This window comes from Mytilus trossulus, chromosome 10 (assembly GCF_036588685.1).
Source record: "Mytilus trossulus isolate FHL-02 chromosome 10, PNRI_Mtr1.1.1.hap1, whole genome shotgun sequence".
Taxonomy (NCBI): domain Eukaryota; kingdom Metazoa; phylum Mollusca; class Bivalvia; order Mytilida; family Mytilidae; genus Mytilus; species Mytilus trossulus.
The window spans coordinates 18,835,940-18,855,998 of NC_086382.1; the positions used below are offsets into that span (position 1 = coordinate 18,835,940).

At 34.5% G+C, this 20,059-nt stretch overlaps 1 protein-coding gene across 5 annotated transcripts in view; it reads left to right on the forward strand.

The window, feature by feature from the left end:
• LOC134687001 (brefeldin A-inhibited guanine nucleotide-exchange protein 3-like) overlaps window positions 1–20,059 on the forward strand; it is a 69,589-nt gene that overhangs the window by 39,300 nt on the left and 10,230 nt on the right. For all 5 annotated transcript variants that reach the window (XM_063546909.1, XM_063546908.1, XM_063546910.1 and 2 more), the window contains 10 exons: window positions 7,085–7,195; window positions 9,461–9,646; window positions 11,642–11,906; window positions 12,718–12,897; window positions 13,455–13,710; window positions 14,312–14,486; window positions 15,288–15,892; window positions 16,332–16,502; window positions 16,827–16,947; window positions 17,501–17,729. In XM_063546909.1, the coding sequence (XP_063402979.1) occupies window positions 7,085–7,195; window positions 9,461–9,646; window positions 11,642–11,906; window positions 12,718–12,897; window positions 13,455–13,710; window positions 14,312–14,486; window positions 15,288–15,892; window positions 16,332–16,502; window positions 16,827–16,947; window positions 17,501–17,729 (2,299 nt within the window). The remainder of the gene's footprint in view (window positions 1–7,084; window positions 7,196–9,460; window positions 9,647–11,641; window positions 11,907–12,717; window positions 12,898–13,454; window positions 13,711–14,311; window positions 14,487–15,287; window positions 15,893–16,331; window positions 16,503–16,826; window positions 16,948–17,500; window positions 17,730–20,059) is intronic.

Here is a 20,059-nt window from a genome sequence, read left to right on the forward strand (position 1 = left end):
AAAACTAGACTCTAACCCATCTTGTAAGCTTAAGGCTTCTGCTGCAATTGTTGATCTTACTACACGTTTGATTTTGTTTGCTTGCCAACTTATCGGACAGCTATTACTGTCATTATCAACTATCCAAATTACATGAGACTCTGTACTTCCAGTTCCATTACTAATATTTCCCAGAGAGGCGTCTGTTAAAACGATAATTTTCCATTCTTTTATATCTTTATTCATTTTTGGAAATGAAACTATTGATTTAATTTCCTTAAGTCTATTACTTGCTTTGATTGCTCTTATCAAATGTGCCACTGTCCCTTCTTTCAGTTTAGTACTCATGTCTATCATTTCAAAAGCCATATCAGGTCTTGAAACTTGAACAGCCCAATTTATTTGGCCAATTAACTTCCTGTACAAGGTTTGCTCATTTGTATTAAGTACATCCTGTTTCATAGCAGCTCTTGATGGTTCTATAGTTGTATTATCTATTTTCTCCATATATGCAGAATGATCCAGAATTATGCCTTTTTTGTCCTGATGAATTTGAAATCCTACATATGAAAATGTTTTCTCTTCAATTTTTCCAGCAACAAATCTTGTCCGCAGTTTTCTCATAACTTCCTCAAAATTTTCATCCCCAGAATGAAGAAAGTCATCTACATGACAACAAATTATTCCACTTAAACGTTGGTCAGTATGTTTGACAAACACTGCCGGGTCCAGATTACATTGTTTACATCCCAAACTTAGAAGCTCTTCCCTTACACTTAAATAGAATTGTCTAGCTCCATCTTTAAGTCCATACAAACAGTGCTTTAATCTCCATATTTTTCCTTTCTCAGAATTGCTTTCTTTTGGGGGCTTCAGAAAAACATCTCTATCTAATAACTTCCCTTGAAGAAAAGCTGACTTTATATCCGTTGTTTTAACGATCCAATTCGTGCTAGCAGTAATTGAAAGGAATATTTTAATCATTCCTTTTCCTACTGTTGGACTGTCTCTTTGCATAGAAAATTCTTCTTCAAAACCTCGCACAACAAGTCTTGCTTTTGTTTGATTATCTTTTGTTGTAATAACCCATCTTGTAGAAAGAACATTCTGACCTATGTCATCACATTCTTCATAAGTGTCAAAATTATGGAGTTTTGAAAGTTCTGTTTGTTTAGCAATTTCCTCATCATTCAAAAAGGAACTCTTTGTCATATTTACACCAATTTCATTCTCATCACTGTCACCTGTGACCTTTTCCCACTCAACTTTATCTAAATCTACACTTTTCTTATCTTCATCAACATCATCTTGAACATTATACCAATGTTTATTTTTCCCAGTTGTTTTTCCTGCTTTACTTAGTACAGTAGCTTTAGTCCATGTGTTCGAATTAGGCAGTTTGTACTGAATTTTGTCATTTTCTTTTAGATTAGGGATTATTTTAGCCTGAATGTTCTCCATCTGAGGAATTGTTTCTTTTGATGTTGATAATAACTCAGAAAAACAATTCTTCTTTTCTTTACGGGAAACTTCATTATTTTTATTGGTATATCTAGTTTCATGAATGCCTGTTTCATTTGTATCAGGTGTTTCAATATTGTCATATTGTTCTCGAAAATTAATATCTTTAGTTTTAGTTAATCTGTTTGGTGAAACCCTCACAAATACTCCTCCATGTCGAACAAAAATTACTTTTCCATCCTGGAAAACTACTTTTCCCGGTCCTAGCCAGCGATCTTTTCCCTCTCGCTTATAAAAAACGCTGTCACCGTGATTAAATATCTGCTCTGATGCTCTTATTTTGCCACGTAGTGCTCGTCTAATGCGTTCATCAGATTCTGATTGAATGTAAGCTTTTCGAGAATCATGTAAAATATTCAAATGTTTTGCAAATTCTTCACTTGAAGTTCTTCCTTCTAAAGCGGGCAAAGTGTCTTTCAAAATGTTCGGAAGGTTAGGATTAAGTCCAAAAACAAGTTGATGACTACTGAAACCATTCCACATCTGTAAAGAATTTCTTGCCATATTTGCCCAACAAAGAAGGCTCTGATTATTCACCTGTCTATAATCTGCTTCTAGCTTCATAAGCATAGTATCAGTAATTGCATGGACTCTCTCACATAGTCCGTTTTGGAAAGGACTTTCACCAGCTGTGGTATAAACTTTAACATTTAGTATTGATGCAACCTCTCTCATTTCATCTGAGCTGAACTCACCGCCATTATCTGTTAATATAGTTCCCATAACACCAAATATTCCGATCCAATTAGTCATCATTTTCTCAATAACACCTGTTGTCTTTTTCCTATCAATAAAAACAGATACAGTGTACCGTGACCACATGTCGATCATGTGCAAAATCCACCGTCCATTCCATTGTTTTAGGTCCATTGCCACTTTTTCATTAAATTGAGATGCCATAGGTAGGGACACTACTGGTCTTGGTGGTGTTTTTGCATACCACTTACAAATTTCACATTGTTCCTCTATAGTCAACAATTCTTGTTCATATTCCTCTTTCCACACCCCAGCATCTTTCAAAAGGGCAATTAAACGCTTCATTGGTGGGTGTGCAAATTGTCTGTGCAACTTCAGTAAGGTTGCATATCTCTTTTTCGAGTCTAACTCTTCAAGTCTCACAGCACATACATCTGCGACTGGAATTTCCTCAGTTTTATCTATTGGAATGCAGTAGTGGCCTGATGAAGTTAAATTCAATGATATATGTTGGCCAAATATCTCTGCAGTATCATTTTCCAGGTCCATTTTCACACCTGCCTTTTTCATTGCTGTTCGAGACAATAAAAGTGGTATGTCCGAATCTACAACATCAGTTTTTATTGTGACATCTTTACCTGCGATAACTGCTGGCAGACTATACTCTCCAATTGATTTTAACCGTGTTCCACCTCCAAATTTAAATACCTTGTTGCCATCCTCCTTAAAAATCTTCGCTTTATCTGTTTCATTTAAAGAGTCAACATAACTTCTCATCCATAATTGTCCACAAACCGTGCTACTACATGCACTATCAAGAACAGCACAGTTTCGTGCATCTATCCCAAGACCAGTGATATCCTCACGCACATTCCCTGTAAACATGACTACTTCTTCTTCCTCTGTTATATTTACTCTCTCCTGCATATTCTCCCAGCTATGTGGACAGTTTGCCATCATATGTCGAAAAGATCCACAAGAACTACATGTCAATAATGTGCCGTCTGAACCTTTTGGATTTATACTCTTCTTTACTGTAGAGCTGCCTCCTTTTGTCCAATTTGTTTGTCCACCCCGTTGACTTTTATTAAATCCTCTATAAAAATTGCCTCTACCTCTTGAAAAGTCCCCCTTACCATTATATTGAAATGGTTTTTGTCTATTTCTAGAATACCCTGCTGCCATGAGGGCTTCTTCATTCTCAGCCAAAAAAGCAGGTTCAAGTTTAATGCTACTTATTGAGGCAGAAATTTTGTCCGAATCACACATTTCACCCTTAAATTTCTTTAGAGATCTCTTTGCTTCATCATACAATGTTGGTTTGTTTTCATAATTCATGCCTGTAAGGACTAACATTTTTTCTTCTTTTGTAATTTTTGCTCTTCTCAGTAATTTAAATGCCAATATTTCAGAGGGCAACTTCATGTTTTTCTTTTCGATTTTTCGATATTTAGCATCAAATGTTTCTACATAATCTTGAATTGATTGATTAGGACCCCTTTGAAAATCTTCAAAATCTTCAAATTTTGCAAGACTGTCAGCTAAATCATCTTTTGCAAGATGCTTGTCCATAAAAGTAATTAGTGTGGTCAAACCTGTGTCTTCCTTTAAATCATCTAAACTTATCTGATCAAACACTTTTTCTCTTATTTTTGATTCATCATCTTCAGGTAGGGATAAGGCAATTACAACACCCTGTTTTTTCTTATCTAAATCAGTTATTTCTTTCCAGGCCAAAAGTTCTTGCTTGTAAAGTTCGTATGATTTCAGTTTTGCATTGTAATTGGGGGGGTTTATTTTTGTTGACATTTTGTCCACCTTTGAATTTTCTCTCCACTTTAAACTCTTTTATTATACACTCTGATGTCTTTTCTTTTCAACCACGCTCTGTTACCATTTGTTAATGCACTCAGAAGGACATCAATAAGTTTTAATACTTTAATAATTATTAGCACATGTTACACAATTCACCATTAACAGGAAGAGGATAACTTCAACAGGAAACCAGTTAGTGTTCAAACATAATATTGAGTTATCTCTCTTTATATAGTCCAAATGACATTAGATTAACACATAGGTCTAGTGAGGGGAGGCCACTCCGCTGATTGTTGGAAACACTTATTTAGGTATTGTTTAACTTGTAACATGACAACAGGACTAGAGATGGGAGGTCACGCCGCTGATTGTTGGAAACACTTATTTAGGTATTGTTTAACTTGTAACATGACCATAGGTCTAGAGAGGGGAGGCCACTCCGCTGATTGTTGGAAACACTTATTTAGGTATTGTTTAACTTGTAACATGACCATAGGACTAGAGAGGGGAGGTCACTCCGCTGATTGTTGGAAACACTTATTTAGGTATTGTTTAACTTGTAACATGGCAACAGGTCTAGAGAGGGGAGGTCACTCTGCTGATTGTTGGAAACACTTATTTAGGTATTGTTTAACTTGTAACATGACATAGGTCTAGAGAGGGGAGATCACTCCGCTGATTGTTGGAAACACTTATTTAGGTATTGTTTAACTTGTAACATGACCATAGGACTAGAAATGGGAGGTCACTTCGCTGATTGTTGGAAACACTTATTTAGGTATTGTTTAACTTGTAACATGACCATAGGTCTAGAGAGGAGAGGCCACTCCGCTGATTGTTGGAAACACTTATTTAGGTATTGTTTAACTTGTAACATGACCATAGGTTTAGAGAGGAGAGGCCACTCCGCTGATTGTTGGAAACACTTATTTAGGTATTGTTAAACTTGTAACATGACCATAGGTCTAGAGAGGGGAGGCCACTCCGCTGATTGTTGGAAACACTTATTTAGGTATTGTTTAACTTGTAACATGACCATAGGACTAGAGAGGGGAGGTCACTCCGCTGATTGTTGGAAACACTTATTTAGGTATTGTTTAACTTGTAACATGGCAACAGGTCTAGAGAGGGGAGGTCACTCTGCTGATTGTTGGAAACACTTATTTAGGTATTGTTTAACTTGTAACATGACATAGGTCTAGAGAGGGGAGATCACTCCGCTGATTGTTGGAAACACTTATTTAGGTATTGTTTAACTTGTAACATGACCATAGGACTAGAAATGGGAGGTCACTTCGCTGATTGTTGGAAACACTTATTTAGGTATTGTTTAACTTGTAACATGACCATAGGTCTAGAGAGGAGAGGCCACTCCGCTGATTGTTGGAAACACTTATTTAGGTATTGTTTAACTTGTAACATGACCATAGGTTTAGAGAGGAGAGGCCACTCCGCTGATTGTTGGAAACACTTATTTAGGTATTGTTTAACTTGTAACATGACCATAGGTCTAGAGAGGGGAGGTCACTCCGCTGATTGTTGGAAACACTTATTTAGGTATTGTTTAACTTGTAACATGACCATAGGTCTAGAGAGGGGAGGCCACTCCGCTGATTGTTGGAAACACTTATTTAGGTATTGTTTAACTTGTAACATGACCATAGGTCTAGAGAGGAGAGGCCACTCCGCTGATTGTTGGAAACACTTATTTAGGTATTGTTTAACTTGTAACATGACCATAAGTCTAGAGAGGGGAAGCCACTCCGCTGATTGTTGGAAACACTTATTTAGGTATTGTTTAACTTGTAACATGACACAGGTCTAGAGAGGGGAGATCACTCCGCTGATTGTTAGAAACACTTATTTAGGTATTGTTTAACTTGTAACATGACCATAGGTCTAGAGGGGGGAGTTCACTCCGCTGATTGTTGGAAACACTTATTTAGGTATTGTTTAACTTGTAACATGACCATAAGTCTAGAGAGGGGAAGCCACTCTGCTGATTGTTGGAAACACTTATTTAGGTATTGTTTAACTTGTAACATGACCATAGGTCTAGAGAGGGGAGGTCACTCCGCTGATTGTTGGAAACACTTATTTAGGTATTGTTTAACTTGTAACATGACCATAGGTCTAGAGAGTGGAGGTTACTCCGCTGATTGTTGGAAACACTTATTTAGGTATTGTTTAAACTTGTAACATGACCATAGGTCTAGAGAGGGGAGGTCACTCCGCTGATTGTATGAAACACTTATTTAGGTATTGTTTAACTTGTAACATGACCATAGGTCTAGAGAGGGGAGGCCACTCTGCTGATTGTTGGAAACACTTATTTAGGTATTGTTTAACTTGTAACATGACCATAGGTCTAGAGAGGGGAGGTCACTCCGCTGATTGTTGGAAACACTTATTTAGGTATTGTTTAACTTGTAACATGACCATAGGTCTAGAGAGGGGAGGTCACTCCGCTGATTGTTGGAAACACTTATTCAGGTATTGTTTAACTTGTAACATGACAACAGGACTAGAGATGGGAGGTCACTCCGCTGATTGTTGGAAACACTTATTTAGGTATTGTTTAACTTGTAACATGACCATAGGTCTAGAGAGGGGAGGTCACTCCGCTGATTGTTGGAAACACTTATTTAGGTATTGTTTAACTTGTAACATGACCATAGGTCTAGAGATGGGAGGTCACTCCGCTGATTGTTGGAAACACTTATTTAGGTATTGTTTAACTTGTAATATGACCATAGGTCTAGAGAGGGGAAGCCACTCCGCTGATTGTTGGAAACACTTATTTAGGTATTGTTTAACTTGTAACATGACCATAGGTCTAGAGAGGGGAGGTCACTCCACTGATTGTTGGAAACACTTATTTGTTTTTGTCAATCCAATCTATATATATATTTGTCTAAAGATAACAATACTGATTCTTATCTGAGAATTATCTTCTATTCTGAACAATTGATTATTATTAAATTTAATGGTTGGTCTTTTTATACTTATATATGAATATATATTTATAGAATTATAATAACTTTACCTTTAAAAGAATGAATTTATCTTTCAGGTGTACAGCATTTATATCAGAATTAGAACACACTTATTTCAGTCAGGGAAACAACCAATCAAATCTGCCAAAATTACAACAGGGACAACCTAATATGGACACAGTTAATGAGTTAGTATGGAGTAACGAACATAATTGATTTATATTTTAAAAAACGAATTAAATTGTTCAACACAGTGCACAATGCAATGCATAAAAAAAAATCATTTTGCAACATGAAAGAAATATGTTTGGTACAATGTATCTTACAGAGAAGAATTTTCTGTTAGGTGTTTGCTTTAATTTTTGATTCTTCTATTTTGATTGATTGATTGATTCTTGGTGTTTTAACACCACTTTTAAGCACCTTTTTGGTCTATTTTGTGGGCCGCCAGTTTTTATGGGTGGAGGAAGCGGGTGTGCCTGGAGGAAACCACTGATGTTCGATAAGGCAACCGACAACCATAGTCTATTAAGATTGGAGGAAACCCACAGGAGTGGGGTTCCAACTCACAACCTCAGTGTTGACTGGCTAGTGATTACAGTAGTAACGACTTGGACAACTTGGTCACCAAGGCTGAGGCCCTTTAATACTTATGATGTGATATAAATATGTTTTTACAGAGTTTTCTGAGAAATATATTTTTTTTACAGTGGTGAAATGTTTATTTGAATTTCAATAATGGTGAGATTGAAGTGTAATTCAGTGATATTGAGTTTTATGTTTATTTCAGTAATGATTAGTTTTGTGTGTATTCCAGCAATGACGATGCTTTTATGTGTATTTTAGTGTTGATGAGTTTTAATGTAAAAAAGAAGATGTGGTATGATTGCCAATGAGACAACTGTTTACAAGATACCAACTGTACACAGACATTAACAACTATAGGTCACTGTACAGCCTTCAACAATGAGCAAAGCCCATACCGCATAGTCAGCTATAAAAGGCCCCGATATGACAATGTAAAACAATTCAAACCAGAAAACAAACAGCCTTATTTATATTAAAAAATGAAGGAAAAACAAATGTGTAACACATAAAGAAACAACAACCACTGAATTACAGGCTCCTGACTTGGGACAGGCACATACATAAATAATGTCATGGCGTTAAACATGTTAGCGGGATCCCACCCCTTTCCCTTACCTGGGACAGTTGTATAACAGTACAACATAAGAACAAACTATAAAAATCAGTTGAAAAAGGCTTAACTCATCAGATGGACAAAAATACAAGTGCACGTGGCCGGGTACTTGTACATTCCGACAACAAAAAGACACTAGGAACAGATCTGAGAGTACTCACAGTTATATGATAGCTATTTCAAAGCCACTAACAACTAATAAAAAAAATCATGCATCATAGACTATACTATCAATCTGTACACATCCAACCTCCAATGGATTTAGTGTAAAGACATCATAAACAGTCCGAAAAAAACATGACCTTGTGCAATGCCAAGTTACAGGTATCGACAGATGCAGATCCATGAATTTATATATGTATATATCAGACTAGTAATATTTAGTTTGCTTTTAATTTAATGATAACAAAATCAATATTTATACCAATAAAAGCAATATTCAATGATCTTATTACAGTGTTGAATTGGTAACCTTTTAGAATAAGTTTAATTAAAGGAGCGATAAGTTTACAGGGATCATTTCTAAATTTCCAGGCACGGTTAACAACATTTCCGTAAAAATGAGGATGTGCTATCAGGTTTGAAATAAGTTTTCTACAGGTACAACCAAACTTCAAAACCAAATCTTTATATCTATGGAAAAATTTAGTAAAGGTTTTAAGTAATTTATGGTGACGATATCTCTGGTTTGATAATTACCAGTAATACATAGATTTCGTGCATTAAAATAAAAAAAGGTCACAACAGACAGGGGCATAACGAACGAGCTGTGAAATATAAACACCGTAAGAAGATGGCAAAGGAACATCAACATCTAAAAATGGAAAATTAACAGTAGGGAACGAAAAATCGTCCCTATTGTCATAAATTTTTGTGTGGAGTTTCCCGTTTAAAACCGAAATATCTAAATCAAGGAAAGGACAGTTATTACCGTATAAATTTGATTTATTAAATGAAAGTTCCTTATGGTAAATTTCAGCTGTATATTGAGAAAATTCTTGATTATTTAACGAAAAAATATCATCAAGATAACGGTTAGTGTTGTTGAATTTATCAATTAAATGCAATTTGGAAGTGCCTTTACTGAGTTAAGTCATAAACTGTGATTCATAACAATACAAAAACAAGTCTGCTATTAAAGGGGCACAATTAGTGCCCATGGGCACTAATATGTTTTCTGTGTGTGTATTTCAGTGATGATAAGTTTTATGTGTGTATTTCAGTGATGATGAGTTTTATGTGTGTATTTCAGTGATGATGAGTTTTATGGTATGCCAGTTACAGCAGCAACACCTGTAGCTCCTAGAATTAATATTCCTGAGTTAATAAATCAGAGTAAAATAGAGTCTGCTTGGGAGAGGTCACTTACTGGAGGGGGAATGTTAAATGCTGTTCAGGCTTCACAAGCATTATGTGGACTTTCTCAGCAAGTTGACAGGTGAGAATTGAGATTGAGTCTTTGTGGTAAATCCTGTCTCTTTTCTCTTTTTTCCATCTCTGCTGTCTCCTGTATCTTGCCTTTCTTGTTTCTCAGTGAACAAATATTCATTTCATACCACAAAGTTTTAAGATTGTATGATGTTTCTACCCATTTATGTAATTTGTTTTACTTGTTTGTTACCTGAATTATGCCAATCACTTCTTGTTGAATACTTTATTCCTTTTTAGTTAGTTTGGTAAGGGATATAGTTGGCCCTGTCCATTGTTTGAATATAAAAATGTTTCAAGTTGATGTAAAGACATTTTAGGAAGTAAAATGTAGCTATTTATATGCAGCTTTCTTATAAAGGGTAAAATTTTACAACCCAAATTGGCCAAATACAATATAAAGTTTTGATGAAATTTGGAAAAAAATTCCTGGCAAATTTTAGCTTCTTAAATATAGATTACACAAATGCTTTGACAAACAAAATATTGAAAGCAGTAAAATTTTACAACAAATGTTGACTTTTGATAAAAGATTTTTCTTTTCAACGCTTGTACTCAACCTTTTCAGTAAAAAAAAAATCAAGGGAAATATTTCAAGGCTTCCAAAAAATATATGAGCCAGCTGGACATTTAATATCTGATCCCTATTTTAATCCCAAAAGATTAAGTAAAAAAAGGCAGTTATAGTAATCAGATGGCTATCCCAATGAGTGACATTAGACTATTGATGATTAGATTTAGATATTCTGATGTAAACTTAAATTTGCAGTGCATCATTTGAAGTGTGCATTTCAGCATGCTCATATCTGCCTTAGACTCTTTATATATGCAAAATGATAATGTCAAAAACTTTACTTTCATTTTTAAAATCACTTTTCCTAATACCGGATGTTGACTTGACAATAGTAAAACATGGACCAGAAACAGATATACATAAAATCTGTGTACATGTACAAAGCACGACTGAGTGAAGAAGCTCTTTCCACGTTATTTCTTCAACAAAATACTTGAAATGAACGTTAGATACAGGTATCAATGATAATTTTAGCATTTTTGAAGAAATTTAGGATGCATAGTTCAATTTCCCACATGTGCACACATGTTCTAGTTTCGCAGTTCTGACGGTTTTTCATTTAAAATCTTTTAAAAATTTATAATCAAAACATGTTTATAAAAGTATTTCTTATAATTGTAATCTTTTGGACTGAATCAATTAGATACAAACCACTGAAATGTAAGAAAATAACTTTGAATAGACCGATCAATTTATACTATGTCTGGTTCTGAAAATAGTTTACCAGTCACCTGAACAGGTAGATTTCAGCTGTCCAACACCTAATTAGCCTTGATTAAAATTAGAAAGTATTGAAGTAGGGGTCGTTTTGATAGTAATTAATCATCTTGTCACTTTATCGACCGGAAATGTGTTGGCTGTTAAAGGCAAAAGGTTGGGTAAGAAAGATTGTGAGTTATGTTAAAATGACTGCCTCTTAAGAAAGCCTTGTAAACTAAAAAGTAGATGACCGTTTTATGCTTTGCCCAGCCAGACTTTTACCAGACATTAGACAAATGTCCAGAATATATGACGGTTTTGGAAACCTTGAAATATATATGTTTTCCTGAATTTTCATGGGAAATTGAAATGTGTGCTATTTTTGATGTCATGAAAGGAATGCTATTTATAACTTTTCTACAAGAAGATGTGTTTTGGACCTAGTCATTGTTTTAATAATGATTCATTGCTTTAATGGTCAATAATTTATGAATAAATCCTAATTGTAAATTTAAGCTAGAAATAGGGGTCATTTTAGGGCCTTAATATCATACATATTCCTTTCGATTACATTTTACTGTAGAAAGTTTTAAAACCTTGGATAGGTTTATCATAAAAATTGGAAAAGAATACCTTTTTAAGTCTGGAAGTGGATTTCTGTCTTGTCATTGATATAGGGGTTTGAAGTAGGTTTGTTTGCTCACAAAGGTTCTTTCATTGATTACACTTTAGGTTGTTTGAAGAAGCAGCAGAGAAGTTAAATATGTCTGCATTGTTGGAGTTCTTAACAAAGCTTTGTGAATCAAGTCAAGACCAGCTTCATCAAATGCTAATGGATGAGGAGGATAATGAAGAATCAGTGGAACAGCCACAATTACCCCAGAATGCATTGCATTTGTATAGACTACAGGAAGTTTTGATGAAGATAGTAAACAGCAACCGTCCTTTACTACATCAGATGAGAGTTTGGAGTGTAGTTTCAGCATTTCTAGTTGAGGTAAAAAAGAAAAAGAACAATAGTGAATATTGGGCCACTTTCCTGAAATAGCTTTCACACATTTTATTAAAAATTTTATTGAAAGGACAAACACAGTTGAATTATATGTCTATATGAAAAGTGTATAGACATCTTAATAAGGACGATGTGGTGGGATTGCCATTGAGATAACTCTTCACAAGAGACCAAAAGACACAGAAATTATCAACTATAGGTCACCAATGAGCAAAGCCCATACCGCATAGTTAGCTATAAAAGGCCCTGAAATGACAAAGGTAAAACAATTTAAACAAGAAAACCAACAGCTTAATTTATTGTACAAAAAAAAGCAACAAAAAGCACAATTTTAACACAGCAACAAATAACAACCACTGAATTTAATACAGGCTGCTGACTTGGAGAAAGGCATATACACACAGAATGTGTCAGTGATAAACATGTTAGCAGGATCCCAACCCTCTTCTTAAATCATTGATCTCAAGTTGAAAGCATCCAAATTACATAATTTTGCATGACTGTTCTGTTGCATGTTTAAGTGAGAAAAGCAGTAAAGATATATCTTTTAAAATCAAAAATTCAAAACAATTTTTTTTTGGCGCTTTGAGTGGATGTCTGGGACTGATTGACATGTTTGACATAGTGTAAAAAAATAATTCATTAGACTTGGAAAAACTATCATACAATCAATGGCAGAAAACAGAAATGTTGCAAAAATGTTTTGTTATGTTCATTAATCAGAGATCATAAATTAGAGGAGGAACTTTCAACTGTTATTTTTATAATTTCTTAAATTGTTCACTATGGTTTTTAGGCTGCTGGACACAGAGTGAGAAATGTATCAAAAATGGCAGTGACATGTGTTCATGACTTCATACAGGCTATGATCAGTAATCACCAAGAACTACCACACTTCCACATCAATGAATTTCTATGTAAAACTTTTGAGAACATGTTATGTCTGGAACTGTGTGATGGAGATGTTCAAGACCAGGTGGGAACATGTTTTATGGCTATTTTACCAAATTTCATTTTGATCTTAATGACTGATAATTTCCTTTCCCATAAAAGTAGAGTGATATGAAAAGATTACCATCTCAACTAAATTACTTTACTCACTTTCACCTATCCGGCTCAAACGAAAAAATCACTGTTGTTGTGATAACCAATGATAAGCTTTTAAGTCTTGCCTAGAACTGTATGATTTTGATGTATACGAATCAGTACAATTTAGAACTGTGTGATGGTGGTTTCTAGATTATGTGAGAACATGTACTTTGGCATTGGGATGTTCCAGATATATGCATTGGGCAGTTGAAATTACATTCTCTCTATGTTGCATCTTTTAATGTTCTTAGAATACCAAAAAAATGGCATGAACACAAAAAATACATTCCAAATATATGAGAGTGTTCTCATGTCTCAAAATGAAAAAAAAAAATAAAGATTAGAATTAGTCCTGTTATAGGATATGGCCTGTGTAAGTACCATTAACTAAAACTAGGCATACTGATTGGATAACTGTGACTGAGTGTGGTATTTATTTTATAGGTTGTATGTTCTGTCTGTGAGTTGGTAGAAGCCTGTACTGCAGACTTAAAGTCTGGCTGGAGACCATTATTTGGTGCTTTGAGAGCTGTTAAGATAGAACATAGTCCTGATGAAGAAATCAATGAAGTACGACAGAGACATGTAGCTGCTGTATTAGATGTGTTTGAGGTTTTCCTCAACACTGACAATATATTTGTGTTTGCCAATGCTACTGTAGACTGTATACTCTGCCTATTGAAGTATGTCAGAGGACCAGGTAGGCATGTTGACAAGGGCAAACATAGGGAACACATAGGGGTATACTATACTATCCATCTAACAGTTACTTGATTATGTCATAAACAGATATTTTAAAATTAGATATATATCATGTGAAAATAAATGTAAACAGATACAAAAATTTACAGACTTTATCAATATATTCAATACATAATTTAAACAAATGATTTAAAAACTCAAGGTACAGGTAGTATTCTCAACATAAAATGGGAAGCAAAACGCACATTGAACAATCACTGATAACTATTTTTCACATTTTGTTTTTGTCTGGATATCTTTTAAAAGAATAATGGAGGTATCAGCTTGTGATTCACAAAACAAATCTTACAACTATAATTGATTTAAGGTATATTGAATGTTGATGACCTTTTTTGGGAAACACAGACCAGGTATATAACAAATGACTCATGCTTGAAAATATTATAACATAAACTTTATGATTTTACAAAATTGCAATAATACACACACAAGTACATTTCTTTGTAATTTGACTTGAAAAAGGTGAACTTTCCAGTTGTTTTGAATTATCTTTTAGACTGTATGACACATTTTAATATCAATTCTAAACATTTGTGCAGGTGACTATGACAACGATGATTCGGATGATGACAGTGATTCAGGAAGTGACTTCACTATGATAACTCAAGGTGAAAGTTTGTGTATACCAGCTCTGGGTTACCTTAAGAAATGTAATAATATACTGCAAACAATGTGGAAGATGCCTGCATGTCCTGTCTTTAATGGTGCACATAGGTAAGTACCTTTACATCACATGCTACAAAATAATTTGCTCTGTATTTATTTCTGTGTAAGTCAGCTACCTTAACGTTAGATAGGCTCTTTCTGTGTAAGTCAGCTACCTTAAGGTTAGATAGGCTCTTTCTGTGTAAGTCAGCTACCTTAAGGTTAGATAGGCTCTTTCTGTGTAAGTCAGCTACCTTAAGGTTAGATAGGCTCTTTCTGTGTAAGTCAGCTACCTTAACGTTAGATAGGCTCTTTCAGGCCTTTTGGGGGTGGAAGGAATTCAAAGCACAATCTATATAGAAAACATGGAAATTTTTCAGACCATGAGTTTTATTCACACGCTAACAAGGCAAAAGCTGATAGCCTATCTAACCTCTTTTTGACCAGATTTCAAATGAAGTGGATTTAAGCAATTATAGGTCATGTTTGGTCTTCAACAATGAGAAAAACCATACAGTATAGACAGCTATATAAGTCTCTGACAATAGAATTGTGAAACATTTCAACCAAGATTAGTTCAACCTAATTTATACGCTTCAATTTACAAAAATCAATTATGAAAGACATAAATCAACAACAACCACTGAATTACAGGCTCCTGACTAGAGACGGGCAAAAAATGAATGTTGCAGGATTAAACATGTTTGTGAGCACTTTCCCTCTGGCCCCCTAAACCTATATGCCATTAAATTCTACAGGTTAAAATACTACGGTAACTTATCCAATGAATAAATATAGAAATATATTTGAAGCATGTGTCAAAGTGTACATTTAAAAAAAAACCAGCAACATATATTTACTTGATTTCAGAATTAACTCACATACCTCAAATCAGTTTGTTGATCCAGTACTGCCAAATATTGATATAGAGGACTTCAAAAGACAGTTTTCCCAGAATTCCCAGTTAACAAAGGAAGATAACTTTTGTGTCAACAATAAGGACCTACAGAAACTTCAAGAAGATGAGGAAAAGGATTGCACTAGTCTGGATTCTGTTGATTCAGGAATTACATTAAATATTGATAATCAGAAAAATGAATCTGAGAGCATAATTGAAAATGATGCAAGTAACATTGTTAACAAACAGAATACTCTTGATGCAGTGACAACAGATAATAACCAGACAAATAGCCCAGTGAATACAAACCCAGCAGCCAACCAAGGCCTTACTAAAGTCTTCACCAGACAACAACAGTCTCCAGTAAATGTGCAGAAATCTAAGAAAGACAGTAGAAACAGTGAGATACGAGTTGGTGAATCTCTTGAATCACTAGATAATGAGTCTGGTATATTACATGTATGGTTTCTGATGATTGATGGATTAGCTGGATCAGTAGCCTGTTGTCCAAAGACGTATCAGCCAGAGACATTAGATATGTTGTTTGATTTATTGAGATCATTACATGATATCCCAGGTAATATTTGATTTATTGAGATCATTACATGATATCCCAGGTATTAATTGATTTATTGAGATCATTACATGATATCCCAGGTAATATTTGATTTATTGAGATCATTACATGATATCCCAGGTATATGTTGGTTTATTGAGATCATTACATGATATCCCAGGTATTATTAGTTTGATTTTCAATGTTCAAAATAATTTTCAAAATTTTATTTTGTGGAATTCATATATTCGAAGTTTTCCTACGGTAATTCAGAAAGTTATTTATTTTAAGTTACTACGCTAAAGATGTCTCTTTTTATTGTCATTGATGTTTTTAAAACTATTCAAAATGACAATAAGGACATGTTTGATTGTAAAGTATTGACTCCATTTAAAGTACTTAGTTGCAGTAGAATGTTTAAAACAAACTTAAAACTTATTGAAATATTATTATATTTTAGGTCCTTTCTTTGCTTACTACTGTGTAAACCATCTTTTGTTACCCATGCTTCAGACCTGGTTAAGATGTGGAGTACGGAAGGCAGGATACTGGGAAGCAGGAGCAACTAATTTTAAACAATGTTGTGGTTTGACTGCTGATTTGATAGTAGATTTTGTAATAACTACAAAAGGTTTGTTTACATTAGGATATACTATAAGATGACAGTAAATGAAAAGTTATTATAAAATGGATAAAATATAATACAACCCAGGAATATACATTATAAAGTCATATGTGATTGATTGATGATAACCTAATAATGCATAGCTTTAAAAGGTTTTGTCAATTAATCCACAAATACAATAATAATAAAGTAATATAAAGCAACAAAATTAAAATCAGGTTTGTATAAATTATAAGTTTGATCATGATGCTAAGTGATTTTTTGTTTAAATGTAGGTATACAAATGATATTTTGATTTGTTGTAATAGATTAATGTGGTTCTAATTTTAGATAAGGATGAAACCAGTGTGTGTTTACGAGAGTTGATGCTGAAACAATTGTTAGATATACTAACAGAATGTGTAGCACAGCCAGTCGAGATAATCTCCAGACTAGGGTGTTCTTGTATAAGGTATGAAAACCACATATAGTATGAAGCAGGTATGATGAGTGCCAATAAAATTCATTTCTGTCTTATTGAGATCTTAAAGCATATAAATTCCACTCTCTCTAGCACTGTAAGAAATTGTAATGAAGAAATAAAACACAACAAAGTTAAAATGGTGTTTGTATGGAGCATGGATTTAAAGGAAATTGCATTAGTGAAGCAGGAAATTACATTAGTGAAGCAGGAATGACGTGTTATCTAATTATTCCACACAAAATAACACTAAACAACCAATGGATGTAGTTAGTATATCGATACTCAGTTGATAATAAAGATACATTGTGTTTTCCCATCTGTGTCGGCATCAAGTTTTGGATTAAAATACATGTAGGTTAAAGTTTTGAATAAAATAAATTAATGTCTTGGTAAGTAGTCAGGTTAAATCATGAGCTTAGATATAAGCTGATTTTTACACAGGAGTTAAACCAAATCATCGGAAGAACTACTATTTAAAAATACCTTGATTTTGAAAATATCTTGTACCAAAGATTTGATTTTCACATTTGATTTGTTGTAGACATGTATTTTTGAGTGCTGGTGAATCCTTCACAGAGGAGATGTGGCAGATAAGTGCTATAGCTATGGAAAAAGCTCTTGATGTCACAACGTATTACCTACAGGAACTCATGTTTCTTTTCAATGTCAACTCAGAGAATTTCTATGGTGACCTTGGTCAAGTTAAGGTTGCAATGAGAAAGGACAGTACACCAACTGAATGTGACAGACTAAGACATCTAGCTCAGCAGGTAAGAACATACTCTTAAAAATCTGACATTTGACCAACTTATGTGACCAATTATCATTTTTGTGTAGCATGCATTATTACTGCCCTACCGACAAAGTTCAAGGAGACCTTAGGTTTTGCACTCCATATGTCTTTCATTCCATCCGTCAGTATTGCAAATCAGTTTTCCACACTTTTTTTCATCATACTTGGAGATATTGATTTGATTATTGGTATATAGTTTTATCATGACGAGTTACAGACCAAGTTTGAATTTTTGTTCAGTCTGATGTTTTAAGAGTTATGATCTATCTATCTATCTTCATATTTCGGCACTCAGTCACAACTTTGACTATTACGTGCCGTGATTGCTGGCCTTAGAAAATTTGCTTCATTAATAATCAGTTTTCCACACTTTTTTCATCATGCTTGAAGATTTTGACTTGATATTTGTTATATAGTTTACACCATGACATGTTATAGATCAAGTTAGCATCTTGTTCCAGGACATCATACTAAACTCCAAAACATATAAATGAATTAAAATTAAAAAAACATACAAGACTCGCAAAATTGGACGGGTTAAACATGTTTTGTGAGAGCTCAACCCTTCCAAAACCTCTAGCCAATGTAGAATAAAGAAACACATTGCAATACCCACAGTTAAACTCAGTTTAAAAGAAGTCAGATGTCCCAACAGGCAACAAAAGAAAATAAGCAAAATGACACATAATTAACAAAGGACTAATAGCAGTTACTGACATGCCAGCTCCAGAACTCATTTAAATTGATTGAAAGATTATGCCTTCATCATATGAAAATCAAGCACAATCCCTCCCATTAGAGTTTAGTATCTTACCATCCTAAAACATATGAGAATAACATAACCTGTATCATGCCAACAACTGGTTTCCTTAATTATACCCCTGCTTTAAAAAAGGGGGGGTATACTGTTTTACCTCTGTCTGTCCGTCAGTCCGTCCGTCCGTCGTACCGTCCTTCCTTCCGTCCGTCCGTCCGTCCATCAGTCAGTCCGTCCCATGAATATTTTTCGTCGCATTTTTCTCAGGAACTACAATACTAGGATTTCTGAGATTTGGTTTCAGTGTTTATCTAAGTCAGCTATACCGTGTGATGTGTTTTCAGATCGATCACTTGACAACTTCCTGTTTACCAAACACTTGTATGATTTTACACATGATAGCCAAGTTGAAAATTTTCGTCACACTTTTCTCAGGAACTACAATACAAGGATTTCTGAAATTTGGTATATCTAAGTCAGCTATACCGTGTGATGCGTTTTCAGATTGATCACTTGACAACTTCCTGTTTACCGAACACTTGAATGATTTTACACATGATAGCCAAGTTGAAAATTTTCGTCACACTTTTCTCAGGAACTACAATACAAGGATTTCTGAAATTTGGTATATCTAAGTCAGCTATACCGTGTGATGCGTTTTCAGATTGATCACTTGACAACTTCCTGTTTACCGAACACTTGTATGATTTTACACATGATAGCCAAGTTGAAAATTTTCGTCACACTTTTCTCAGGAACTACAATACAAGGATTTCTGAAATTTGGTTTCAGGATTTATATAAGTCAGCTATACCGTGTGATGCGTTTTCAGATTGATCACTTGACAACTTCCTGTTTACCGAACACTTGTATGATTTTACACATGATAGCCAAGTTGAAAATTTTCGTCACACTTTTCTCAGGAACTACAATACAAGGATTTCTGAAATTTGGTTTCAGGATTTATATAAGTCAGCTATACCGTGTGATGCGTTTTCAGATTGATCACTTGACAACTTCCTGTTTATCGAACACTTGCATATTTTTACACTATTTATATTATCCACTTGGGGCCGGGGTATCATCAGTGAGCAGTAGCTCGCAGTTTCACTTGTTGTATTTTGTTTTCTCAGTATTTGAAGCATCCTTGTGTCTTGTTTACACCGTATTCGAAGCATCTTTGTGTTTTGTTTTCACAGTATTCGAAGCATCCTTGTGTTTTGTTTTCACCCTATTCGAAGCATCCTTGTGTTTTGTTTTCACCGTATTCGAAGCATCTTTGTGTTTTGTGTTCACTGTATTCGAAGCATCCTTGTGTTTTGTTTTCACCGTATTCGAAGCATCCTTGTGTTTTGTTTTCACTGTATTCGAAGCATCCTTGTGTTATGTTTTCACCGTATTCGAAGCATCCTTGTGTTTTGTTTACACCGTATTCGAAGCATACTTGTGTTTTGTTTTCACCGTATTCGAAGCATCTTTGTGTTTTGTGTTCACTGTATTCGAAGCATCCTTGTGTTTTGTTTTCAATGTATTCGAAGCATCCTTGTGTT